The 27459-nt window shown below is 39.0% G+C and overlaps 2 protein-coding genes across 24 annotated transcripts in view; one reads left to right on the plus strand and one right to left on the minus strand.

Annotated features, from left to right (window-relative positions):
- The window catches only part of ENTPD5 (ectonucleoside triphosphate diphosphohydrolase 5 (inactive)), a 49086-nt gene extending 44614 nt beyond the window's left edge, over positions 1 to 4472 (minus strand). For 5 of the 21 annotated variants that reach the window (XM_043556582.1, XM_043556584.1, XM_043556580.1 and 2 more), the window contains exons 1-2: positions 4198 to 4254; positions 1685 to 1791 (exon numbers count right to left, since the gene is read on the minus strand). The gene's annotated coding sequence lies outside the window, so the exon portion shown is untranslated. Of the gene's footprint in view, positions 1 to 1684; positions 1792 to 3822; positions 4095 to 4197; positions 4313 to 4365 lie in introns of those variants that run through there. The other 16 variants (XM_043556595.1, XM_043556581.1, XM_043556599.1 and 13 more) reach the window with 9 other exon arrangements.
- The window catches only part of BBOF1 (basal body orientation factor 1), a 34445-nt gene continuing 11384 nt past the window's right edge, over positions 4399 to 27459 (plus strand). Inside the window, exons 1-5 of one of the 3 annotated variants that reach the window (XM_043556570.1) lie at positions 4399 to 4511; positions 8530 to 8758; positions 15162 to 15227; positions 16624 to 16767; positions 25805 to 25885. In XM_043556570.1, coding sequence (XP_043412505.1) covers positions 4456 to 4511; positions 8530 to 8758; positions 15162 to 15227; positions 16624 to 16767; positions 25805 to 25885 — 576 coding nt within the window. In that variant the 5' untranslated portion in view covers positions 4399 to 4455. The remainder of the gene's footprint in view (positions 4512 to 8529; positions 8759 to 15161; positions 15228 to 16623; positions 16768 to 25804; positions 25886 to 27459) is intronic. The other 2 variants (XM_043556571.1, XM_043556572.1) reach the window with 2 other exon arrangements.

Below are 27459 nucleotides of genomic sequence, written 5' to 3' on the forward strand. Positions count from 1 at the left end.
TTTGTACTCTCGGAGATCACTGTTTGGGTCACTACTTTATACACTCTCGGAGATCACTGTTCAGGTCACTACTTTATACACCTGACTGTAAGCCACCTGAAGGCTTGTAGCCCTCAAGCTATCAGGTAGCATGGTATACAAGTTGGTACTCATTAAACATTTCTCTTTCTTTAGGATTTTATTTTTAAGTTAGCTCTACATCCAATGTGGGGCTCAAACTTACAACATTGAGACCAAGAGTTACATGCTCTATTGACTGAGCCAGTGAGGCAGCACCTCCTCCCTAAATGTTTCTTTCTTTTAAAAAAAATTTTTTTAATCTTTTTTTTTAATATGAAATGTATGGTCAAATTGGTTTCCATACAACAGCCAGTGCTCATCGCAACAGGTGCCCTCCTCAATGCCCATCACCCTCTTTATTTATTTTTGAGAGAGAGACACCATGTGAGCAGGGGAAGAGCAGAAAGAGAGGGAGACACAGAATCCGAAGCAGGCTCCAGGCCCTGAGCTGTCAGCACAGAGCCCAACGTGGGCCTCGAACTCACAAACTGTGACACCATGACCTGAGCCAAAGTCAAACACTTAACGGATTGAGCCAGTCAGGTGCCCCTCTTTTTTTTTAATGTTTGTTTATTTTTGAGAGAGAGAGAGAGAGAGAGAGCGCACAAGCAGGAGGGAGAGGGCGACACAGAATCCAAAGCAGGCTCCAGGCTGTGAGCTGTTAGCACAGAGCCCAATGCAGGACTCAAACCCACAAACTGTGAGATCATGACCTGAGCTGAAGTCAGATGCTTAATGGACTTAGCCACCCAGGTGTCCTGTCACTAAACGTTTCTTAAATGAACATCTAACAGATCCATGAAATCAAAGTACAGATAAGTGAGCCTGAAATTTTGGTGTATTATTTTTCTTAGAGAACTTTTAGTCCTGTGTAATAGCTTTGTCAGAATGGACAACTAATAAAAATTGGATATTTTGCAAATAAATTGCCAGTGGTAATAATTCTGTAGCAACACATTTCGTATAAAAATAGAAGTCAATGGTAAAAAAAAACAACAAAAAACACACAGATTTCAAAATTGGTAACAGTAAATATTTGATCTCAAGGATTCCTTATCCCCTGCAAGGATGTGAACTAGTCCACATCACAATATAATACCTATTTAATAGAATTCTGTATTTGTACAACGTGCAATAAAAAAGATGAAAGTAAGTCACTCCCCATGATATTCAGAAATACACATCAGTCACTTCAGACATAGTTTGGATAATATATTTATGCATGATTCTAAATGCTAAGTGAAAACAAAATCAAAAGCTGTTTGTTTACCTACTCACTTCCACCTAGAGTCACATCTGCTATCATGTGATTTCAAGGATGAATTAGGTGTATAAACTAGGGTCTTCAGGTTAAGCCAGAATAAAGCCACAGATGACTTTACAGAGTAAATCCTATTTGGGAACTACTAGAAGAAAAAATCAGAAATACCATATATTCTGATACATAGTCCTATGTTATTTGGCTTTTTTTTTTTTTTAACAACTCCACACTTGATATTACCATCAACAAAATAAAAGTTATCATTTGGTAAAGACAGAGAGTCCAATTCAGAAAGAAAAACAACAAAAACCACCCAGAAGTCTATGAAGTACATTTACAGCTTTAAGATAGCAGAGATGTTACCTTCTATCAGGATACTTGTCCTACCTACTAGGACCATAATGATCTTGTCTGCATGAGGATTCAGCCAAGACACTCCACACTTCTATGTTGAGTAGGTACTACGCAAACTGGGGGAAAAAAAAGAATTGTAAAGCCAAATCAACAAAACATTAAGTGGACTATTTCAAGTTTTAAAAGCATTAGTATTCTAAAATCAAAGAAAATTTATTCAGCAAGATAATCCTGAAACTTCACAGTAAACCTACCAGAAATTATGGAATACTACCAGATTAATTGCTAAATAGCAACTTCCTACTCTACTATCTGTATCGTCAGATGTTTCTTACTAATAGATGACTGAATAACATCAAGTTCTTTGGCAGAGAATGCGGAGGTTCAGAAGACTGAAGACTCTAGACCCACTTCTACTATAGTATAAATATAGGCCTTTCTCTTAGCCATATTCATATCACAACAGTTTTAACTACAAATCAAACTTATGGTCAATAAAAATGTATGATTAAATAACTACAAAGTGCACGCAATTAAAGTATGTGTCTATCAAGAAATCTCATTACAATCAAATTTTCATTTTATAAATGAGTCTATAGGCCTGTGTTCAAACAAGGAAAGTCTTGGACTGCCTTGCGTATTGTACAGTAACCAATTTTTAGAATGAATTCCAAATATACAGCCCGTGATAGAAGATGCCCTAACTTCTGTTTTCTGCCAGTTATTAATAGGGTACATCTTCAGAACCTTAGACAAAAACTCATCATAACTTTATGAACTCCATATCAGAGGAAACCCCTTCAATGCATGGTGATTCCACCAAGGACCCATCAGAGTGAGGCATACAAACAGAAAATGCACCAGAAATACAGTAAGCTACCAAAGGGCAGGGGCTGGAGGGTTGGGCAAAACAAGTGAAGGGGAGTGGGAGATGCAGGCTTCCAGTTATGCAATGAATAAATCATGGGAATAAAAGCGACTTAGGGAATAAGTTAAGGCATAGGAAATATAGTCAATGATACCATAATAGCATCATAGTGACTTATGGTAGGTACATTTGCGTGAGCATAACGCCTAGAGAAAGTGAATCACCTGAAACGAATGTAGCACTGCGAGTCAACTATACTCAAAAACAAAAACAAAAAGAGAGAGAGAAAGCTAAGATCATGTTAACACACAGTAGGTCTAAAAAGATTTTCAGGGCGCCTGGGTGGCTCAGTCGATTAAGGTCTGACTTTAGCTCAGGTCATATCTCACAGTTTCTGAGTTTGAGCCCGCCTCTCGCGCCCCCCCCCCCCCATTGGGCTCTGTGCTGACACCTCAGAGCCTGGAGCCTGCCTCGGATTGTCTCCCTCCCTCTCTGCCCCTCCCCCGCTCACACTCTTGTCTCAAAAATAAAAACATTACAAAAAAATTCTTAAAAGATTTTTAGCGCTTATTGCAAATCAGCATCTTCCCTCTATCCACACAATTCAAAAACAAACTACATAATCAAAGAGAAAAAAAAAAAAAAAGGAGGGGGACATTAGGCCAAAGACCTCTGGAAGAGGTGTAGGGATTAAGTTCTCCCTAAAGACATGCAGAGGGAAGATGTACAAAGAAGTCTTAAAAGAAACTTTAAATTCCATTTGAAATGAAGAATGACGCAGAGCAGAGCTTCTGCAAATTTCCTAACCGTTGTCTTGGCACCCAGAGTTCCGATCGTCCTCAAAGACTCTCACTGAATGAAGGCATAATTACAAAGGTCCTCTGAAAAAGGAGAACAATACTTTTGAGTACTCCTTTCCATTCGTGTGCCCAGGGGGAAAAAAACACCAAAAGGCAAGAGGTTCCAACTTTAGGCAACCTGCAGAAAAGGGGGCTGCGGACGAGTCAAGCATCAGCAAAAAGGGAATCAGGGGCTGTTCTGGGTGGGCAGCCTCGGGCACATGGAATGGGGCGGAGGGCCTGCCCCCCGAGCTCTCCTCGTGGCCCCGCCACCTCTCCCACCCCAGCTGACAGCACTTTTCTCCCCGCCGGAGCCTCTCCCACCCCAGGTGACAGCACTATGCCAGCCTCACTCCCAACCACCGCCCTGGGAAAAATCCTCAACGGCCTCATCGAAATGTGTTTGGCCTCGGAAGTCCGCCGGATGCGCCGTCCCTTACATAATTAGCCAGAGTTAGAAGCCAGGAGTGGGATAAGGAAACCGAGAGTCAGGGCAGCTTCGGGAGAGGCTGAGGCGGCGCAGGCGGCTGCAGCCACGCTGGCTGTGGTGTGAGGCAAGGGGCGGACGCGCCTGCAGGACGCGAAACGCTGTAAAGCCGGCGCGGGGTGGCGCTCCCACCACCGCGGCGGGGAAGCCAGGCCCGCAGGGAAGCAAGCCTCCTGAGGTGAGGGCGCAACGACCGTCGCGCCGCCGGAAACGCCCGGCCTGCAGGACGCCACGCCGCTGTCCCGGACGGGCCCGCTTCGAGCCCCCACTAGGCCACCCAGCCCCGTCCCGGGGCCGACTCTAGCGCCTCTGCGGCCCGCACACTCACCGCGCGCGCGCGCGCCGCTCGGCGCGGCCGCCCGCCCTCCACACGACCTCCGCCCCGCCCCCCCCACGCCCGGCCCGCAGACGGGGCCCGTTTGCGGCGGCGTCGGGGCTACGTCACGGGCGCGTGCGCTCTCCGCGCGCACTGGCAACGGCTGCGGCGGAACGTTACCCGCTTGGCGTGCTGGTTTCCTTAGAAACGGAGCCGGCCGGGCGGGGGCAGAGAAACGTCGGTTCCAGTGGGGTCCCTGGTGAAGCCGAGATGCCGTCTAAGGGAAAGGACAAAAAGAAAGGCAAGAACAAAGGCAAAGACAAGAAGTAAGGAGAGGCCACCCGGGGTTCCTGTCTCCCTGGGCCTACCCTCCGATGATTCGGAGCTGGGAGCCGCCTGCACGCTGGGGCTGGCCAGCTGGCTAACTGCCGTCCTCTTGCTCTCCCCGCTTCTGAAAAGGACAGCCCGCATTGTTCAGAAATTCCCCAAATGCATGCCAAACCATACTGCTCCAACCTAGACAATGGAATGTGAGATTTGGGACCCTGAATAATTTAGACACAGCCCCTGCCTATGAGTAATACGTTAACGGTGGAAGCAGATACATTCCCAAAGAATACAGTATAAGACCAAATGAACTAGGTGGGTGCTACTGGAGAGAAAAAGATCTGGGAATGAGGAGGAAGGATTGGTTCTGACACTAGAAGTGAAGGTCAAACGTCAGAATAACATTTCTTGGTATATTGAAGGTCCTCTAGACCAACACTGTCCAATAGGGTAGTGATCAGCCATTTGTGGCTACTAAACTAAAATTAATTAAAATTAAAACCTCAGATCCTTAATTGTATTGGCTACATTTCATATGCTCAGTAGGCTACTGGTGACTGTTTTGGACCGCCTAGGTATAGTACATTTCCATCACGACAGAAACTTCTATCAGACTGTATTGCTTTAGAACAGTGGTTCTCAACTGGGGGCGATTTTGGCTCCCAGGGGACATTTGGCACTATCTAGAGACATTTTTGGTTGTCACATCTAGGGATGTGTGCTACCGGCATCCAGTGGGTAGAGATCAAGGATACAGTTAAACATCCTGCAGTGCCCAGGCCAACTCCCACCTGCACCCCAAACAAAGAATCATTTGGCTTAGGATGTCGGTAGTGCCACGACTAGGAAGCCCTGCTCAAGCCTATAAGCTTCTCTTGGGACGCCTGGGTGGCTCAGTCAGTTAAGCGTCTGACTTTGGCTCAGGTCATGATCTCATGGTTTGTGAGTTCGAGCCCCACATCAGGCTCTGTGCTGACAGTGCAGAGCCTGCTTGGGGTTCTCTCTCCCTCTGTCTCTGCCCCTGCCCTTCTCACACTTTCTCTCTCTCTCACAATAAATAAATAAATGAAATGAAAAATGAAAGACTATAAGCTTCTCTAGAATAGGCACTTAGCATTATTCACCGTATCTCCAGCTCCTAGCAAAAAGTCTAAAACATAGTGGATGCTTATTATTTGTTAAATAAAAAAATTAAGGTGTCTGCCTGTGTATACTGCAACTTGAATCTTTCCTTTTTTCCATGGGAGCTATGCTCTGGGTTTGTTTTGTGTGTGTGTGTTTTTGTTTTTTGTGTTTTGTCTTGCCCCTAGCCTGAGAGATCTCTGCTTTGTTGTTGAGAATATCTTGAACATCTAGAGAATTTCTGAGTGATTGAAGTCATTCCTTGGGGCTTTTGAAGGATTCCTTTTGGTTCAAAGGAAAACCTAAAAGATTTGACCAAATTGGGTAATTGTTCAGATTTCCCCAAACTGATCAGAATGCCTGAAGTAGGTATTGCTCTAGCAGGCTTGGAGTTGCTGCTGGATTGCCACTAGATCTGTTGAGTGACTCTACTGGTTCATTGGAATCATACATGGTGTCTAGCATCACTATGTATGGGACCATAAGGGAATCCCCCAAACTTGTAAATTTTATGTGTACTCAGTACAGAAAGTTTAGGAAATGTGGGTAGTCAAGGCAGAAAACAAAAATCACTTGTAACCCCAGTATCCGAAGATAACCACTAATATCCTTTGGGATATTCTTTTTCTTCTTTATAAAATGATAGCCCACAGTACCTATTTACTTGTAGCTCCCCCACTCCATGTATTAATATAAGTATTCTTCTGCAGTGTTTTTTTTTTTTTTACATAATTGCACAGTCTAGTACATTTTAAAAGTGCCAAGGGATGGGATGCCTGGGTGGCTCAGTTGGTTGAGAGTCAACTTTTGATTTCGGCTCAGGTCATGATCCCAGGGTCATAGGATCCAGCCCCATGTCGGGCTCCGTGCTGAGCATCAAGCCTGCTTAAGATTCTGTCCCTCTGCCCCTCTCCCCTGCTCACATGCACGCGTGCTCTCTCTCAAACAAAAGTTAAAAATTAAAAAAAAAATAGGGACGCCTGGGTGGTTCAGTTGGTTAAGCGTCCAACTTCCACTCAGGTCATGATCTTGCAGTCTGTGAGTTCAAGCCCTGCATTGGGCTGTTTGCTGACAGCTCAGAGGCTGGGGCCTGCTTCAGAGTCTGTGTCCACCTCTCTCTATGCCTCTCCCCCTCTTGCGCTCTGTCTCGCTCAAAAATAAAATAAACATTACAGAAAAGATTTTTAATAAATAAAAATGCCAAGGGCTTATCGCATTCTCAAATTCTTGGAACTCACTAGCATATGTTTTCTATTTTTGACCATGCGTCTACAGTACATCTTTCAGCAATGAGAAACATTGAGGGTAACAGACCTCTTATTCCTTGGATTTTTCCATGACTCAATTTGAGAAATACTGCTTTGTTTTTACAGTCAGTATTAGTGATTCTCTTATGAGAAATCCTGTCTGCATCAACTGTTCTGTGCAGCTTAGACCTGATAACCTTCAGGAAGCAACTGGATGATTATAGCAAGGCAATCTATCCCTACTGCCTAAATCATGTTGGAAAGGGAGGTCAAAGCTATAACAAGCTAGGGAGTTGGAGGTGGGGCTGGCCTTAATTTGGAGAGAACAGTGGGACTGGAAAAGAATGGAGAACCAGGAGTAGGGGGTTGGGGATGGAGGGTGATAGTATAGAAAGGTCCACATATACCTATATATGAAAATATTTAGAGTTCAAATATTGAAGTCTTTTTTTTTTTAAGTTTATCTTGAGAGAGCACGTGTGAGCACACACACAAGTGGGGGAAGGGTAAAGAGGGGGTGAGAGAGAGAATCTCAAGCAGGCTCTGCACTTGGTCAGAGCAGCACCCAATGCAGGGCTTGAAACCATGAACCTTGAGATCATGATCTGAGCTGAAAACAGGAGTCTGATGCTTAACTGACCAAGCCACCCAGGTGCCCCCAGGTGAAGTCTTACTTATTATCTGAATATTTATATATCCAGTGCCTACTATATATAAGGTGTATTGTTTTGTTATTCCTGTACAACAAATCTTTACTTTGAAAAACTCTCCTTTAATCTTTGGAGGCATAGATTAATCACCTTAATCTTGAAGCCATACTTTATTATTATTAATTTCCTCTTTACCTCTGTATAACGATTATGGTTTGTTTTTCAACCATCCTTGAAGCCTGGTGCATGTGGCACCAGCTGATAAAATTATTTAACATACTTGTTCAAGTGACTTGATCTTTTGTCAAAGGCCTAGCCAGAAAATCCCCCCAAAAAACAACCTACAACAAAACCAAAACTAGGTTTGGGGTGGGTGGAAGATTACAGAACAAGGGACTTAAAGTTATAGTTACACTATGCATGTATCATCATAAAGAAGGGGAACTAAGGTAATGGATTTGCAGTACAAGAATCAAGGTCTAAAACTGGGTGAGTAGGAATAGAAAAGACCGTTCAAATATGAGAAAAAGGAGTAAGGGGCACCTGGGTGGTTCAGTCAGTTAAGCAACTGATTCTTGGTTTTGGCTCAGGTCAAGATCTCACAGTTCATGAGTTCTCCCTCCCTCTCTCTGCTCCTCCCCCACTCACACTGTCTCTGTCTCTCTCAAAATAAATAAATAAATAAACTTTAAAAAATTTTTTTAAGTAAATGAAAAGATGTGGAAGATTTATGAAATGAATTTGACTTACCATGCCTTTCTTCTTTGTTTTTTCAGTCTCTCAGAGTTATGCTCCAAAGCTCCCCTCTTCCAAGAAGAGTCACCCAATTAACTCCCTTATCAAGCAAATGTGTATTTCCTATTAACTCATTTATCCAACAATATTTGCTTATATGTGCCAGGCAATGCCAAGCAAAACAAAAAGTAATAAAGAGAAAGGTATAATTCTAATATAGTAGAGTAACTGTTATATGCTGTCAATGTCCTCTTCCCACGCAGGAAGGTAATAAAAGCTGATGAATCTGCAGTGGACAGAGCCAAGGCCAGTGCCTCCCTCTGGGAGGCCAGGCTGGAAGTCACAGAACTCTCGAGGATTGAGTATCGTGACACTTCACGGAGACTGGCAAAAAGTAATGAGGAGTTAAAGAAACAGCAGTATAAAATGGAGAAAGACACAATGTCTGTATTAAGTTACCTGAAGAAGCAGGATCAGGAGAAAGATAATATGGTATGTAGGTAGAAATCCTCCTGAGCCTCAATAACTACCTCTGTTATACTTGAAGCAGGATGCTATTTCTTTTTTTTTTTTTTACTTTATTTATTTATTTAAATCACATTTTTTTAATTAAAAAAAATTTTTAACATTTATTCATTTTTAAAAGGCAGAGACAAAGTGTGAATGGGGGAGGGGCAGAGAGAGAGGGAGACACAGAAACAGAAGCAGCCTCCAGGCTCTGAGCTATCAGCACAGAGCCCGATGCGGGGCTCGAACTCATGGACTGTGAGATCATGACCTGAGCCGAAGTCGGCCACTTAACTGACTGAGCCACCCAGGCACCCCTAAATCACATTTTTTAAATATATAATTTATTGTCAAATTGGTTTCCATACAACACCCGGTGCTCATCCCAACAGGTGCCCTCCTCAATGCCCATCACCCACTTTCCCCTCTCCCCCACCCCCCACCAACCCTCAGTTTGTTCTCAGTATTTAAGAGTCTCTTATGGTTTGCCTCCTTTCCTCTCTGTAACATTTTTTTCTCCCTTCCCCTCCCCCAGGGTCTTCTGTTAAGTTTCTCAGAATCCACATATGAGTGAAAACATATGGTATCTGTCTTTCTCTGCCTGACTTATTTCAGGATGCTATTTCAAAATGACTTTACTATTAGAATTGGCTGTTATTTTCAGCCCTTGTCCTGTTGTTTTCTTGTCTGAAACAAAGATTGATGGTCCTAAGGGAACATTAAGATCCATTTTATTTTAAGAAGAAGAACATATGACCTATATGGTTTTGATATTGATAAATACTTTTAATGATTTGTAGAGGAATTCACCTTTAATCCATGATCACATGATTATGAACCCAGCAAACTGAATCTCCTTTTTTTAGCCAGTTGAATCTTGAATTTCTCTTTCTGTACTCTAAGTGTTGAGGGTAAAGCTACTATTTTAGATCTGGAAGGAAAAGGGAAGGGAACCAATATTTTGGAGCCCCTATTTTATGCCAGGCACTATGCTAGGTAGGAAGTTTACCTCTTTTATCTCATTAAGGACTTTTAACAACTGCATGTAGCTACAATATTGTCACTCCCGTTTTACAAATTGACTCTCAGGTAACTTGCCCAAAGTCACACAGCTATGTGTGGTGTTAGGTGTGTGTGTAGGTGTTAAAGTGGAATTTAGGTGTAATTCCAAATTCTTCTCTTTCCCATTTGCCTCTATGAGCCCCATGGAGACCTAAGAGAATCTCTACCATGCTGAGGATGGTGTGCTCATTCCCATGTATGGTTTTGTACTTTAACTATTGATCATGCATTCTCAACATATTTTTTTTTTACTCAACATCATGTTTTTGTGGTATATTCATTAAAATCACCTGATTCAGTTTATTTTGTAAAAATTTATATTGGGGCACCTGGGTGGCTCAGTCAGTTAAGCGCCTGACTTCAGCTGGGGTCGTGATCTCATGGTTTGTGAGTTCAAGCTTCTTGTCAGGCTCCGTACTGACAGCTCAAAGCCTGGAGCCTGCTTTGTATTCTCTGTCTCCTCTCTCTGCCCCTCCCCTACTCAGGCTCTGTCTTTCTGTCTCTCAAAAATAAACATTAAAAAAGTAAAAAATAAAAGAATGAAAATTTATAATGAGCATGCTTTATTTTTTCTTTAATTCTTATCTGCTTTGTAATATTCCAGCAAATAAATAAACCAAAACTTATTTATCCATACCCACTGTGAGTCAGACTCCCATTTTTTCATTATTACAAATAGACTTTCAGTGAATATTCTTGTGGATGTCTGCTTGTGTCCATGATGGAGAGTTTCTCTAGAGTAGACACTTAGAAGTTAAATTACTACATTATGAGGTTATGCATTGTTTCAGCTTCACAGGAGTTTAAATTGAGCTCCAAAGGGGTTATACCAATTTATGCCGTCACAAGTGATGTATTAGAGTGAGGTACTGTTTGACCACATTTTTGTCAAAACTTGATATGTTACTTAGTTTTTGTTCAATTTTACAGGTGTAAATTAATATCTTGTTTTAATTTATATTTTCCTGATTATTAGTCATTTGAGCATCTTTTATATGATCCTTCACTCATTCTTAATTGTTTATGCATTTGCTTCAGTACACATTAGAATTAATGCTGGTGTGATGCAAAATTGGCTCCAGCATAAGGATGACATACAAATTCATGCCTCATTCCATAGCTTTTTCAAATACCACCTTTGCAGTGACACCTTTCCTCACTATTCTCCTTAAAGTTAAAAACAACCTCCCTTGTTTTTTCTCTGTAATATTTACTATCTTCTGTCATATGTATGATAATTATATATTTGTTTATTGTCTCTTTTTCTGATTAGAATGAAACCTCACAGAAGTAAAGAATTTGGGGGCTTTTTTTCTTCCTCAATGCTACACCTCCAGCATGTAGTGTAGGCCTAGCAAATAGTAGGCATTCATTAAAATATTTTTGCATGCATGAATGAATGGCTTGTGAGTATACTGATACTTTGAAAAAGTTAATAACAATCAAAACTAAGTTCAAGATGATAGTGAAAGCACATTACAGAAAGACTACTGAACATTTGTCTTGATTTTATATATTAAAGTAATTTTTTTATGCATTACTGTTATTTTTTTTACCTTCTTTCATAGGCAACTTCCATTTTTAAAATTACTTTCATTAGTAGGTATTAAAATTGTCTTCTATAAAGTATTATTCTAAAATAAGTTTTTAGGTAAAATAATTTTCCAAATTCATTACATAGAAGCTTTGTGGCCTGCATTAGCTAATTGATATTGATTTATGAGTATCATTTATATTTCCTGATTTTCATCTGCCTTTGTGTATCAGAGGTTAGTTAGCATCTGGCTATAGCAAATAACATAATTTTCTCACAATTATGTTTGACTACTGAAACCAAAGACTACCTTGGGAGGAAGAAGTATAGTAGATTCAATATATCCTAGTTAAGTAGCTCTCCTATAGTTTTGTTACTCATTCTGCCATATCCTAGAAATGTGTTATTAAGCTTTATATAAACTGTCTATAATCTTATTTCATGTTAATTATAGAAATAATAGAAACGAGGGGTGTCTGGGTGGCTCAGTCAGTTGAACGACCAACTCTTTTTTTTTTTTTTTTTAGTGTTTTTATTTATTTTTGAAGGAGAGACAGACAGAGCATGAGCGGGGGAGGAGCAGAGAGAGAGGGAGACACAGAATCCGAAGCAGGCTCCAGGCTCCGAGCTGTCAGCACAGAGCCCAACGGGAGGCTCGAACTCACGAACTGTGAGATCATGACCTGAGCTGAAGTCGGATGCTTAACCGACTGAGCCACCCAGGTGCCCCTGAACGACCAACTCTTAATGTGGGCTCAGGTCGTGATATTGAGATTGTGGGATCAAGCCCCACATCAGGCTCTGTGCTGAGTGTGGAGCCTGCTTGGGATTCTCTCTCTCTCCCTCTCTCTCTGTTTGTCCCCTGCTCACTCTCTGTCTCTCAAATAAACAACAACAACAAAAAAGAAATGAAATGTTTTTTGGAAACATATCTTGAACAAAATTAGGAGATTTTCCTTAAGAGTGTGTTTTTGTATTTAAAGGTTTGTTCAATCACAAAATAAATCTCATTATATTTCACACCTGTCCTATATAATTTAGGACTGTCTCAATTTATCTTTCAGAATTTTTAGGTTTCCCTTAAGCTAGTCTAATTACAATATTTCACTTACGTATCCTCTGATTCTATAACCATGTCAAGGGGTTTTTAGTTTAAAAAGCTACTCGGGGCACCAGGGTGGCTCAGTTGGTTGAGCGTCCAACTCTTGTTTTTGGTTCAGGTCATGATCTCACAGTTCATGATTTTGAGCCCCGCGTTGGGCTTTGCACTGACAGTGCAGAGTCTGTTTGGGATTCTCTTAATCTCTCTCCCTCTCTCTCTGTCTCAAAAGAAATAAATAAACTTAAAAAATAAATAAATAAGCTACTCAGGTTTCCTACTAAAACATACTAGAATCTTTGGACAAATGATTGATTCCAAGGCAAGCAGGGAAAGTAAAAGATGAGCCTGGAATATTTGTGCAAGAAAGTAAGTAAAATAAAGGGTGGGTACCTGGATGGCTCAGTCAGTGGAGCATGTGACTTTTGATCTTGGGGTTGTGAGTTCAAGCCCAAAATTGGGTGTAGAGATTACTTAAAAATAAAATTGTAAAAAAAAAAAAAAAAGGGCACGGGTACTAGTTTGAAGGGGCTCCCCCTGCCAAATCTGAGACAATCAAAATAAACAATGACAGTAAAACATAATCCATTGAATAAAATATGTCCATACAGTAGAATATAGAAAATTACTAAATTTCCAAAGAACGGTGGAATTGAAAAAGGCACTATTTGGTGCCATGGGATTAATTGATCCCATCAAAAATCATCGGTGGATGCTAAAACTAGTGGTGAAAGTTTGATGAGCAGAAGGATATTTGCATAGTCTCAAAATATCTGTCCTTAATTTGTAAATTAACTTAATTAGAAAAGGAAAATTGTAACTTTTTAATAGTCTCAAAATATCTTTCCTTAATTTGAAAATTAATCACAAAAGGAAAAGTTGTAACTTTGTAAAAATTTTAAAGGAAAAACCTAGCAGACACAATCTTAACCAATTGATGAAAACATCAGTTACCTTATGATACAGTGCACTGAAAAGAATACATCATCACTTAGACAGTGTATGCCTGCCAAAAATGCATAACCTGAATCTGCTCATGGGGAAACATCAGATAGCCCCAACTCTAGCTGGTATTCTTGAAAACTGTTGATGCCATAAAAGACAAAGACTGAGAAACTTCCAGATTAAAGGAGACTAGTACACATGGCAACTAAATGTAATGCATAATCAAGGATTATATCCTGGACCAAAAAAAAAAAAAGTTTCAATAAAGGACACTACTGGGACAATTGGCAAAATTTGAATATGGACTATAGATGAAATAATAGCATATCAATGTTAAATTTTCTGATTTTGATTACTGTGCTTCTAAAAGAATTTTGGGGCAAATGTGTGGCTCAGTTGGTTAAGTGTCTGACTCTTGATTTCAGCTCAGGTCACGATCTGATCAGCCCTGTGTGGAGCCTGCTTAAGGTTCTCTCTCTTCCTCTCCCTATGCCCCTCCCCCCCACCCAATAAATAAATAAATAAATAAATAAATAAATAAATAAAAGAATGGAAATACATTCTGAAGTATTTAGGGGTAAAGAGGCATGATATCTTAAACCTCCTCTCTCATCGTCCAGAAAAAAAAAATGTATATCATCTCTACATATTTTAGATAGATCAATCTATACATACATAGAGTGGGAAAGCAAATCGGAAAAATTGGGTGAAAACTATATGAGAACTCTTTGTACTCTTGAAACTTTTTTCCAAAAGTTACCCAGATAAGAGAAATACAAATAAAAACTACAGTGAGATATTACCTCACACCTATTAAGATGGCTATGATCAGAAAAATAGGAAATAACAAGCCTTGGGAAAGATGCAGAGAAATTGGAGCCTTGTGCATTGTTGGTGGGAATGAATGTAAAATGGTGTAGCCATTATGGAAAACAGTATGTAGGTTCCTCAAATAATTAAAAGTAGAATTACCACATGATCCAGAAATCTGCTTTTGGGTGTATTTCGAAAAGAATTTAAAGCAAGAGCTTGAAAAGATATTTGTGCACCCCCTCCATTGAACTACTATTCACAGTCAAGAGGTGGAAGCAACCCAAATGTCCATTGACAGATGAACGGATAAAGAAAATGGATATATACATACAATACAATAATATGCAGACTTAAAAAAAAAGAAAACCCCCATTTAAAAAAATTTTTTTTAAAAAGAAGAAAGTCCTGTCACATGCTACAACATGGATGAACTTCAAGGGCATTATGCTAAGTGAAATAAGCCAGTCACAAGAGAACAAACTGTATGATTCTACTCATACAAATTATCTGAAGCAGTCAAAAGTCAAAAGCATTGGGGAGGGGGGTAGGTAGGAGAAGAAAGTAGTGTTTTATGATATAGAGTTCCAGTTTTGCAAGATGAAAAAGTTCTAGAGATCTGTTGCACAACAATGTGAATATATTCAACACTGCCGAACTATATACTTAAAAATGGTTCAGATGGTAAATATAATGTGGTTTTTACCACAAAAAAAAAAAAAATAGTTACCCAGGCAATTCTGATGATAGCCAGGTTTTAGAAACTGGCAATAGCAGGTTAAGGGCATGGAATTATGCCCCCTTTTCTCTTCTTTCTACCATACTCTACCTCTCCAACCCTATTGGTTTTAATATCATGTGAAAACTAGGCTACTTAATAAAGATAAGACACAGAGCAATGTTTTTTACCTTCCTGACGGTATTTCCAACTTCTACAGATTGAAAAACTAAAACAGCAATTGAATGAAACAAAGGAAAAAGCCAAAGAGGAGAATGAGAAATTGGTGAGTGTCTAGGTACTACTACTGTTACTTACTGGGTGGTCAGGTTTCTGGCAAGCTCAGATATTTAAGACACAATATGAGTAAGTGAATAGGTCCTAAGAGCAGCCTCAGTGACCTTAAAGCTCACACACTTGATTGTGCAGAAGCTCAAAAATAGCAAAACTGTTTTTGTAGAAAATGATCTGGTAGTCGTGGTGCTCCTGAGTTTGTCCTTTCAATGGCTTTTCAGTGGATGGAGGTAGGAAATATAAATTCAGATGCAGGAGTACAGGGTTTTTACTTGATCCAGTCTCCTTTCTCTCTCACCAGAAATTCTGGTTCTTAATATCAGGTATGATTGAGTTATTGCTTCAAACCTCAATACATCAACAGTCACAGAATAACTAACACCAACATAGATTAGTGGAAACAGTTTAAGATTTTAGGGGGCACTTTTCCCCTCTGGATATATACCAGTAGGGATCTATGATCAAATTACATTACCATTTGAAATAATTTCTTTCTGTGTGATTATGCCACCAACTCAAGAACACATTTTGTTTTTGATTTTGGGGAGCTGCTATTTAAAAGTATGGAATTATATAAAATTATGTAATTTTAAAGTTATGTAATTACATAATTATGTAAAATATTTATGGGGCTCCAAAGTCAAAGCAAGCATGTTATATTCTGAGAAATCCAACTATCCATGTCTTCACAATATACCAGAGTATATTGTCAAAACCGATTTTTGTCAACATGATAGGTGAAAAAGGGTATTCCAGTGTATTTCAACTTGCATTTCTCTTATTTTGAGCTAGGTTGAGCATTTTTTCATGTTTGAGGGTCATTTGCATTTCTTTTTGACAACTCATTCATTTTTTAAATTGTTATTGGCCCTTTTTTCCTCCTCTTCCTCTTTTTTTCTCTTCTCTCCTTCTCTTTCCTTTCTACTCCTCCACTTCCTTTTCCTCCTCCCTCTTCCTCTTTTTTTCCCCACCTTCTCCTTCTCTCTTGATTTATTAGAGATACTGGCCCTTCCTTATCTCTTAGCTTACTAATTTTAATTTACGGTTAGGGCTGTTACTTCTCTTTCTTACAAATTAAAGATTTGTTTAGTCTTCTTAAACCTCTTTTTAATAATTAACCTGCATTTTCTAGATAAGATCAGCTCATTCTAGAAGTTCTTTCTTATTCAAGGCACTTGGTATCTTCTGACAAAAAGTAAAACGTTATGCAAAAACAAAAAGGGAAGATTTCTTCAAAAAAGATAGACAAATGGCCTAAGGTTTCAAGGGAACAAAACTTTGTGGGACTTCTGTTCTTTTTCCTAATTCATTTAACTGTTTGGGTTTTTTGTTTTGTTTTGTGTTTTGTTTTGTTTTTGTTTTTGTTTTTTTGTTTTTTTTTTATATAGGAACAAAAGTATATTGTGCAAATAAATGAGCTGGAGGGAGAGTTCCAGCAAAAAGCCAAAGAAATTGGCATGATTCAGACAGAGCTGAAAACAATAAAACAATTCCAGAAGAGAAAAATCCAAGTGGAGAAAGAATTAGATGACGTAAGTTTCTTTCTTTCTTTAAACATAGGAGATTAGAGGGGCACCTGGGTGGCTTAGTCGCTCAAGCATCTGACTTTTGGTTTTGGCTCAGGTCATGATCTCACAACTTTGTGGGTTCGAGCCCCACATGGGGCTCTGTGCTAGCAGTGAGGGGCCTGCTTGGGATTCTCTCTCTCTCTCTCTCTCTCTTTCTCTCTCTCTCTCTGTCTCCTCTCTGTCCCTTCCTCACTCGTACTTTCTCTCTCTTAAAATAAATAAATAAATAAATAAATAAATAAATAAATAAATAAATAAATAAATAAAAGGAGATTAGGATTAACTACAAGCATAATTCAGAGATATTGCAGGTTTGGTTCCAGAGTGCCACAATAAAGTGAATGTCACAATACTACACTTTTTTTTTTCGTCTTTTTAAGTAGGCTCCTTGCCCAACATGAGGCTTGAACTCACAACTCTGAGATTGAGAGTCCTATGCTCTACTGACTGAGCCAGCCAGGTGCCCCTCACAATACTATACTTATGTGTGCAAAAGCCTTCATAGACATTTACTCCTGTGAGATGGTAAAGGACTCCCTTTGGCATTTTAGAGATTATTTGAGAAAAAGTAGAAGACATCATGAGTGTAGCACTGGGTGCAAAAAAGTCTTGGTTAAACTTTTCTAAGCATTGATTTCTTTGTAACTTCACCAAATCTCAGCCAACACACCTGCTTTTATCAGTAATTAAACCTTTGGAGTCACTTCAATAAGAAACACACTACAGTTCTTGGAAAACAGTAGGGGAAAACAAAGTAGAAAGTCCCAAAGGAAACTAGGTTGAGACTGATGAGTGATAATTTTAGAACATTTTAGAAGGTTCTCTGGGTACGGGTAGGTGGGGTGAGGAAAACCGTACTTTCAGAAAGTTTCTCTGACTTCGCTATGCTTCTTCTCTATCCATTCCCTCAGCTCGGAATATAGTTTTATTGCATTAATAATAATGTCGTAAATGGCACAGATGAGTGTTGGGCATAGTAGCAGAAATCAGCTTTGTGACTTTGGGCAAGTTACTTAACCTCTCTATACCTTGATTTCCTGATCTGTAAAATGAGGATAGTAAGAGTTCATCATAGGCTCACAGGGTTGTTGTAAGGATTAAATGAGTTCATATAGTTACAGTGCTTAAAATAGCATTATGTCATATAAGGGACAATTATATTTACACTAGTATGTAGCGCTCTGCAAACAGAAGTCCTGATTTATAGCATTTGCTGGTTTCCTTGGTATAAATACTCTTATTATGGCCAATTTCAAGCTACCAACACCTTACACATGCTAACGACATTCCTGGTGTGAGTCTGCTCCAATGTGCAATTAAATACTGCTGCTGTTATTAGTAATAGCAGTAGCATTACCGCCTAAGATAACCATATTTCATATAGTGGAGGGGCTGAAAGTTGGTGCTCTAAAGTCAGACTGCTAGAGTATAAATACTGTTTTCACTACTTGAATATTATCTTGTTAAGCTTCCTCATCTAAGCCATGGAGCTGGGAATAATGGTACTAACTTTAAAGGGTCATTGTGAAGACTAAATGAAATCATCTGTTTTAAATGCTTAGCACTGGGTGGTAAATATTACCTGCTGTTGCTGTTTCTGCTGCTAGTATTACTACTGCTAAAATTATGATTATAGAAATTAGTATTATTTAAGTATTATTTAGCATTATTTAAGGCCCTTCCACCATCCCTTTTGGTGCCTCTCATTCTTGGTCATGGTGTTCTCCAAGCATGCAATGTCTCTCAAGCAGTCTTTGGACTCCCCAGAACTCTATTGAGCAAGAACAAGGTCTGATGGGAAACCAAAGTTCCTGCATGCTATTTCTGTTTACCTTCCAGCTAACTGCCAAATTGCAAGGGTGTATGAGAAATGAATAAGTCAGACAAGATACTGTAGTGGTTGAAATCAGGGACTTCATGTCCTGGCTCTGCAGCTGATAGCTATGTGGCCTTGGATAGTCTGTTAACTTCTCTGAGTCTCAGATTCTTCATTTGTAAAATGTGGCTATAATATCACATGTCTCCTCTTAGAGATGTTGTGTGGATTAAATAAAGTAATGTGTGTACAATATTTAGCATATTTATTCCTACTAGTCTCCAGTAAGAGGAGTAACATCATAATTGTTGATATTTACTTGTTATGATTATATAGCTTTAAAAATCGTAATAGAGTACTCTTAAAAGCTCTAATTAAAGGAATGAGTTGGCACATTTTAGGCAAAGTGGGAAAGTCTAAGACACTTTCTTAAATTGGAGGAATGTATAGGAAAGTGTTTTAACTCTGTCATAATTGCAAAGTTATCTCCCAACCTCCCTGCCTGGCTGACTTTGTGAACTTGATTGCCTGTTGCTTTACAACTGTCGTTCTGTTACTTTAAAATTGTTCTTAATTTCAGTAGCTCATCTTTATACAAGCTCCTGTACAGTATTTTCTGAGGAACTCTCTCCTTCTATGTGTTTCCAGACCTTTAAAGTCCTTAAGGAGAACCAGGGTGGCTCAGTCTGTTAAGCATCTGATTTGATCTTAGATCCCTGCGTTGGGCTCCGTGCTGACAGCAAGGAGCCTGCCTGGGTTTCTCTCTTTCCCTCTCTCTTTGCCCCTCTCCCACCTGGTCTCTTTCTCTCTTTCTCAGAACAAAACAAAACACAACAAAAACAACAACAATAACAAACCACATTAAAGTCCTTAAAATAGCAGCTATATAACTGTCTTCTCTAGTTATTTTATGTTTGTATTGTTCATTAGTTTTGTAAACTGAGGAGAATAAAAGGAGCCAGATCATCTACTTGTGAATGTCTTTGTCACTCCTCACTAGTCGCTAGACTGGTACTTACTAATAAAACTTGCTAAGTGAGTGATATAAGGCAACCATCTAAAATGAAATCCTTTCATGGAATTCATAGAATCTTAGAGCTGAAAGAAACTTTAGGGCCAATTTAAGCCATTCTATAGATGAGCAAAACTGAGACACAAAGATGTTAAGTGACTTCCGTGGTAACTTGTAGAGCTGGTAGCAGAACCCTGTTGATCTGAATCCCTGCCCAGTACTTCTAGTCGTGCCCTCTCTATTTCTTCACCTGCATTAGTTACCTATTATTGAAGAAAAATTACCCTCAAATCTAGCAGCTTAAAACTACACTAAACATGTGTTAAAAACATAATTCCCATGGGTCAAGAATTTGGGAGCAGTTTGGGGCACCTGGCTGGCTCCATAGAGCATGTGACTCTTGATTTCAGGGTCATGAATTCAAGCCGTATGTTGGGTGTGGAGCCTACTTAAAAAAAAAAAAAAGAATTTGGGAGCAGGTTAACTGGGAAATTCTGGCTCAGGGTCTTCCATGAAGTTACAGTCTAAATATCAGCCAGGGCTGCAGTCATCTGGAGGCTTGATTAGAGCTTCAGGATCTGTTTCTGAGTGCCAACTAATATGCTGTCAAGTTGGGACTAGTAATTACTGGGAGGCCTCAGCATCTTCCCACATGGGCCTTTCAATGACTTTACTCAAAGTGAATAATCCCAAAGAAAGCCAGACAGAAGCTATCCTTTTCTTGACTTAGCCTTGGAAATTGTACAGCATTACTTCTGTCATATTCTATTAGTTAGGAGTGAATCCCTAACTCTGGCCCACATTCTAAGGATGGAGAATTAGGTTCCATCATTTGAAGGGAGGACCATCAAAGAAGTTGTGGATGTATTTTAAAACCACCACATCACCACAGTCCAAAGTATGCACCAATACGGAAATGTTCTGATTAACTCCCTGAAGAATCTTCTTTAGTATTTCTCTTTTGTAAACCCAGTATTGTCCAGATGCCTTGATGTGAAAGTCAAGACCCAACACCTATTTTGAAACATTATTTCTCCTTTTACTTCCTCATGCACACCCCCTTTAATTCATCCAAACTGGGTATTTACTCATCCCTGAAGTCTTTTTGCCATATTTTTTAAAGTTCATTTTTGTTTATTTTGAGAGAGAGAGTGAGCAAATGGTGGAGGGGCAGAGAGAGAGGGAGAGAAAGAATCCCAAGCAGGCTCTGTGTTGTCAGCACAGAGCACAATGTGGGGCTCGATCTCACAATCCATGAGATCATGACCTGAGCAGAAATCAGGAATTGAACGCTTAATGGACTGAACCAGGCACCCCCTTTCTGCCATTTTTTTCATAGTTCAAACTGTTTCTTCTATCCAGAATATACTCCCAATAGATCTCTATCCATTAAAATTTTACCGATTCTTCAAAGGCTCAGCTCAAATGCATATCCTCCATAAGGCTGTCCCCCAGAGTCATGTTTAAAAGTCATAATTTTAGGGGCACCTGGGTGGCTCAGTTGGTTAAGGTCTGACTTCAGCTCAGGTCATGATCTCACAGTTTGTGGGTTTGAGCCCCGTGTCGGGCTCTGTGCTGACAGCTTAGAGCCTGGAGTCTGCTTCAGATTCTGTCTCCCTCTCTCTCTGCCCCTCCCCCTCTCATGCATGCACAGTCTCTCTCTCTCTCTCTCTCTCTCTCTCTCTCTCTCTCTCTCTCTCAAAAATAAACATTAAAAATTTTTAAAAATAAATCAAAGTAATAATTTTCTATGAAAAAAAGTATTAATTTTCTTCCATTTGTGACGGAATTTCTCCCATTCTTCCATTTCTTCCATTTTCTTCCATTTCTTCCATTCATCCATTGGATGAAACTTGAGGGTGTTATGTTAAATGAAAAAAATCAGAAAGATAAACATTATATGATATCCCTTATATGTGGAATCTAAAAAAGAGCTGAACTCTGAGCAACAGAGTAGAGGTTACCCAAGCTGGGAGGGAGGAGGATATAAGGAGATATTGGTCAAAGGATACAAACTTCCAGTTATAAGATTGACAAATTCTGGGGATTCTAATGTACAGTATGGTGATGATAGCTAATAATCCTGTATTATATACTTGAAAGTTGCTAAGAGAATAAATCTTAAATGTTCTTACTACAAAAAAGAAATGGTAATTATGTGACAATATGGAGGTGTTAGCTCATTATTTGTTTACTTATTTATTTATTTATTTATTATTTATACCATGTTATATGTTATACCATTTTATATGTCAATTTTATCTCATCAAGCTGGAAAAAAGAAAAAAAGATTATTAGCAAAAAAAAGTAACACTTTGTATGTTTTCATAGCATTTTTTATCTCTTTTATACCACTTAGCTCATTTACCTTGACATATTCATTATTTGCCTTATCTCCCCTGCTAGTTACAAATTCTTTGAGGCATGAACATCATTGTTCATTTGTATTCATCAAACACAAGATAACACAGTAATGCTCAATAAATCTTTGTTAAATTCTGAGTAGGTCTTTTCATTAAAAAAATGTAATTGAAGATTGGGGCACCTGGGTGGTACAGTCGGTTAAGTGTTCGACTCTTGGTTTTGGCTCAGGTCATGATCTCACAGATTGTGAATTCAAGCCCCACATCATGCTCTGTGCTGACATGTGGAGCCTGCTTGGGATTCTCTCTCTCTCTCTCTCTCTCTCTGCCCCTCCGGCTTGAGCTCTCTCTCTCAAAATAAATAAACTTAAAAAATGTAATTGAAGGAATATCAAGTTTTCTACTAACTAGAAGGGAGGAATCCTTCCATAATGTATATGTATATTAAATCTTGCAATATATACTCAAAATACTTTACAATTAATAATTTCCCAAAAAAAGCTTAAAATTTTCTAGAAGGAATATCAAATTTTTTAATATGAAAATACTGAAGATTGAATCAATTTAAGATCGGTAACTTTTTAGGAACTCTCACCATAGCTATCTTAAGTATAGGTATACAATCTGAATCAAAATGAATTAACTAGTGGGTATTCTAGAGGTATGATTTCTTTTTTTTAAGAACAATATTGCCACCTAATGGAGAAATAGATTTCGGACTTTTCAAAAGGGATGTGGGCCAGGAAGACTTAAAATTCAGGCAAAAGATACTGGTTTGTGGGAAAAAATAAGGTGGTTCTCTGGAATCTAAAATACGGAAGATTTAGGGCAGGTGTAGAGGCCCGTGAACTTAAAATGAGGGGAGTATATAGATAAGGGAAGAAAATTAATTATATTGTGTATATGGAATTCACTATACAAATGAAAAGAGGCTAGTTAAATTTAGATTATCAAAAAATATTCAAAGCATAAATTTTAAAGAAAAAAATGATTTCTATCTATGTAATTAACAGAAGGAGCATACATTGGTAGGTTGCAGTTATTTTAAAATAATTTGTTCTAGTCTATCTTCTTTTGACAGTGATAATACCCATTGCAGCAAATTTAGCTGATAAAAAAGAAGAAAATTAAAAGCCCTCTCCTCACAGTTATACTACCTAGTTAACCATTAAATATTTTGGTCTATTTTCTTTCTCTTTTTCTTCCTCTATGTAGAGACGTTTAAAAATACATGGCATTTTAGGGGGCGCCTGGGAGGCTCAGATTGTTAAGCATCCGACTCTTGATTTCAGCTCAAGTCATGATCCTGGGGTTGTAGGATCGAACCCCGTGTCCGACTCCATGCTGAGCATGGAGCCTACTTAAGATTCTGTCTTTCTCCTTCTGCCTTTCTCCCCCATCTGCCTTTCTCTCCCTCTCTTCTGCCTTTCTCTCCCTATGCTCCCCCTCTTCTCTTTCTCTCTCTCTCAAATAAATAAATAAATAAATAAATAAATGCCATCTTTCAAATATATATATATATGCTATTTTTAAAAAAATGAGGTTATTATGTACAAACTGATACCCTGACTTTTTCACTTTTATTGTGAACATTTTTCAATGCCAATACATATTTTTCTTTTTTCTTCTTTTTTTTTAAAAGGTACTGTTTTTTAAAGTTTATATTTATTTTGAGAGAGAGACAGAGACAGAGACAGAGAGAGAGGGAGAGAGAATCCCAAGGAGACTCCATGCTGTCAGCGCAGAGCCAGATGGGGGGCTCAGTCCCACAAGCTGTGAGATCATGACCTGAGCCGAAACCAAGAGTCAGACACTTAACTGAGTGAGCCACCCAGGTACCCCTCAATGCCATTACATATTTTTCTATAAAATCTTTCGACTAGTCGAGGCATATGTATCATGATTTATTAGGTAAGATGTATCATGGGTAGATGTATCATGATTTATTAATTAGTCCCTCATTGTTAGACATCTGAACTTTTTTCTAATTTTCCACTATTATAAACTGATGAACACCTAGGTAACAAAATGTTTTTCTACATCTGTAATTAGTATTTAGGATAACTTCTCTGAGGTGGAATTTGTAGGTTAAAGAACATAAACTTTTAAAGGTTTTTGATAGGGGCAACCTGGGTGGCTCAGTCAGTTAAACATCTGATTCTTGAGTTTGGACCAAGGTGGACCCTGTGTCTGCCCTGGGTCAGGCTTTGTGCTGAGCAGAGCCTGCTTGGGATTCTCTCTCTTACTTCTCTCTCTCCCTCCCCTGCTCGTGTGTTCGTGTTTGCACACTCTCTCTCTCTCTCTCAAAAAAAAAAACAACTTAAAAAAGATTAAAAAAAAAAATTTTTTTTTTGAGAGAGAGAGAGAGACAGAGAGAGAGCAAAGCAGGGGAGGATCAGAGAGAGAGGGGGCCAGTGGATCCAAAGTGGGCTCTGTGCTGACAGCAGTCAGCCTGATGCGGGGCTCAAACTCAAGAATCACAAGATCATGACCTGAGCTGGTCAGTCGTTTAAACAACTGAGCCACCCAGGCACCCCAAAAAGAACAGTTTTTGGTAGGCATTACCTAATTATCTTTAGAAACATTTGTTAATTTATGGATTTTGAAAGGTCCATCTTCCCACAAAGATGATAGACATTTCCATAAACTTAATGTACACTGACATTAATTTTCAGTCTTTAATGATATCAGAAGCCATTTTTAAAAAAATTGTATGAAAAATACAGAGAAAGAATATCTGAATGAGATCATATAAAATGGAGATTTAATACACTTGGGACAGAGATCACAGGATAATTATTAAGTATAAGGGAGGACAATAGTAGATATAATAATAACTAGCTGGTATATTAAATGGTTACTATTCTAGCTAGGTACTTTACATGTATTGTTTGTTATTTAATCCTGGCCACACCCTATGAGCTAGTTACTATTATTATTCTCTTCTAATTCCTGGAAACCTGAGACTTAGAGAAGTGATTTGCCCAGAGTCAAACAGTTGTCTCATGGGACACTCTACTGCCTTTTTTATGGATTAGATGGAGTATGCTTATTTCAGCCTGACTGATTGCCAGTAAATGTAGACTACAATATAGCTTTAAATTAGCTTACTTTTCTTTGACTAGAAGAGTTTTCTGTCCTTTTTATTCCATGTATACATGTTTTTAGGACAGAAAGATCCATCTATGAGAATCATAGGGAGATGTATTTTAGATTAATACTAGGGAGAATTTTCTAAAAATGGGAACTATGAAAGGCTAGTCTAATGAATTAACGACATTTGAATTCGTGATACTTCTGTCTCTAGATATTTTTCTCATAGAAAGAATCCTATATTAAGTGGGAGATTGTCTGGTGTGACTTTTAAGGTCCCTTTCAATTCTAAAATATTGTGTTTTTAAAGTGTAATCTCTACACCCAACGTGGGACCTGAACTCCTAGGATCAAGAGTCACACACTCCTCCAACTGAGCCAGCCAGGTGCCCCAATTCTAAAATTTTATGATTCTATGAGTCTACATGTTTAAATGAAGATATTTGGCAAATATGATTATGAGAACAACTTGTCTGTTCTGGGAACTGTTGTTCATGAATAACTTTTTAGAAACTCAATACTGATCTTGTAAGTCTATAGACGATTGGTGGGAAATATGGTACTCACGGGTAGGGACATGGAATTTTCCTGTGTGTTCAGGATTAAGAAATAATGTATAACAGAAAATGTTTTTTTATTGAGAATTTTCCAGGAATGTGCCTCAGTCACCCTCATTTCCTATTGATCTTTTTTTTTCTTTTGTTATTGTAATTATAGCTCAAGGAGAATTTAAGGAACATGGAGCGGAAACATCAGGAGACTCTTAGAAGATTGGAGGGCAAGTTTTTTGAAGAAAAGGTACAACACTTTAGTGTTAATTAAGAAATATTTTGTTTTTAAAAAGAAGAAATATTTTGTTTACTAAAACATTATAAGTATCTATATGCACTCTGAGACATGTCAACCTTTCTTTTGGTATCTTATTAGAGGATTGTTTATCAAATGACAGCAGATAAAAAAAATAGGGAAAATGAAACCTGTTCTAGATATCTCAGTGTCTAGTCAGTTAGAGATTCTTGAAATCCTAAAGAGGGATTGTTATCTTACTGAAGCTTCAGGACACAGTCCCTTCAGCTTGGTGTTCCCCTAGTGGAAGGAAAGCTGCATGTAGCACATTATATAGGGGGATGAGATGGGAAAGGTCACTCTGGTACACATGAAGGTGTTTCCTTAGTCAAGCCAAGCTAAGCTAAGGGTGTTAATAAAAAGGGGGCTCAAAAATGTTCCTTAGCATATTACAAACTTGTACATTTCTCTGTGCCTCTGACATTAATTCTCCAAATTGTGGGAAGTGCATTGGAACACTTCTCTGCGAGCTTTTCAGAGGACCCATGGTTTTTCTTTAAGTCTTCTAAACTTTCCTTTAACTGTTCATTCTTAGGGAAGAATTGAACAGATTTCTTTCAGAAACTGGTAGGGATGTAGGAAGTTGAGGGTGGGGCAAATAAGTACTCATATCAGGTTTAGATAAAAAATTTGCCGTAAAAAGTGGCTCTAGATTTCCCGTTTCTGTATTAAATAACCTAGGAATGGGGCAGGAGCAGCATCTTGATGCTTTCCTTCTCAGCCACTTCCTGGCACTGTTAGGAGTGGAAGTCCTCAGGAATGGGCTGCTCTCACTTGCCTTTTTCCCTCTATCCCACCCCCTAAGCTTGTTTGTTCTCTTCTCTGCTAAGTGTAGCATTTCCACAAAGGTTAGGAGCGCTTCGTCAGATTGCAGCATACATGTCTGACAGTGCCTATATAAATAGGATTTTTATGTCTGGACGTAGGTGGCTGCTGGCCTTTCCCTCATAGTTGCAAGATGGTTAATGCAGCTCTAAGATTTGTCTGTGTTTAAGGCAGGAAGAAGGGAAAGCTTTCCCAGAAGCTCTTAGCAGATTTTGTCTTACATCTATCTCATTGGTCAGAGCCATGTTATATTGGATGCTGGGAAAGTAAGTGTTTTTTTCCAGACACTAGTGAAAGCTGGAAAGGGAGGATGGGAATGAGTATTGGGATGGCCAGCCACAGCAGTAGCTGTCTCACTATGTTCGGTGTAAACTTCATGGTTAGGTACGAACTCCTGTGCTGGTTTGAACCCCAGTGCTGCTGGTTTATGGCAGAGGGCTTTCCGGTAAGCCCTGTTTATTCGTCTCTTACTATAGTATGCTCCACCTGGTCATATAAAGGACATCCCTCAGGTTATAGGTGTTTTGTTTCCCTATTTAATCCTTTCTGTTCCTTGAACCACCAAGCCCTTTCCCAATGACATATTTTTGTACTTGCTGTTCCTTTCTGGAATGTTCTTCCTCCAGCTCTGGCTCTTCTCAGGAGCTCAAATGTCATTTCCTCAGAAATCAATTCCTTAAACCCCAATCTAACATAATCTC

Source organism: Prionailurus bengalensis, chromosome B3 (assembly GCF_016509475.1).
Source record: "Prionailurus bengalensis isolate Pbe53 chromosome B3, Fcat_Pben_1.1_paternal_pri, whole genome shotgun sequence".
NCBI lineage: Eukaryota > Metazoa > Chordata > Mammalia > Carnivora > Felidae > Prionailurus > Prionailurus bengalensis.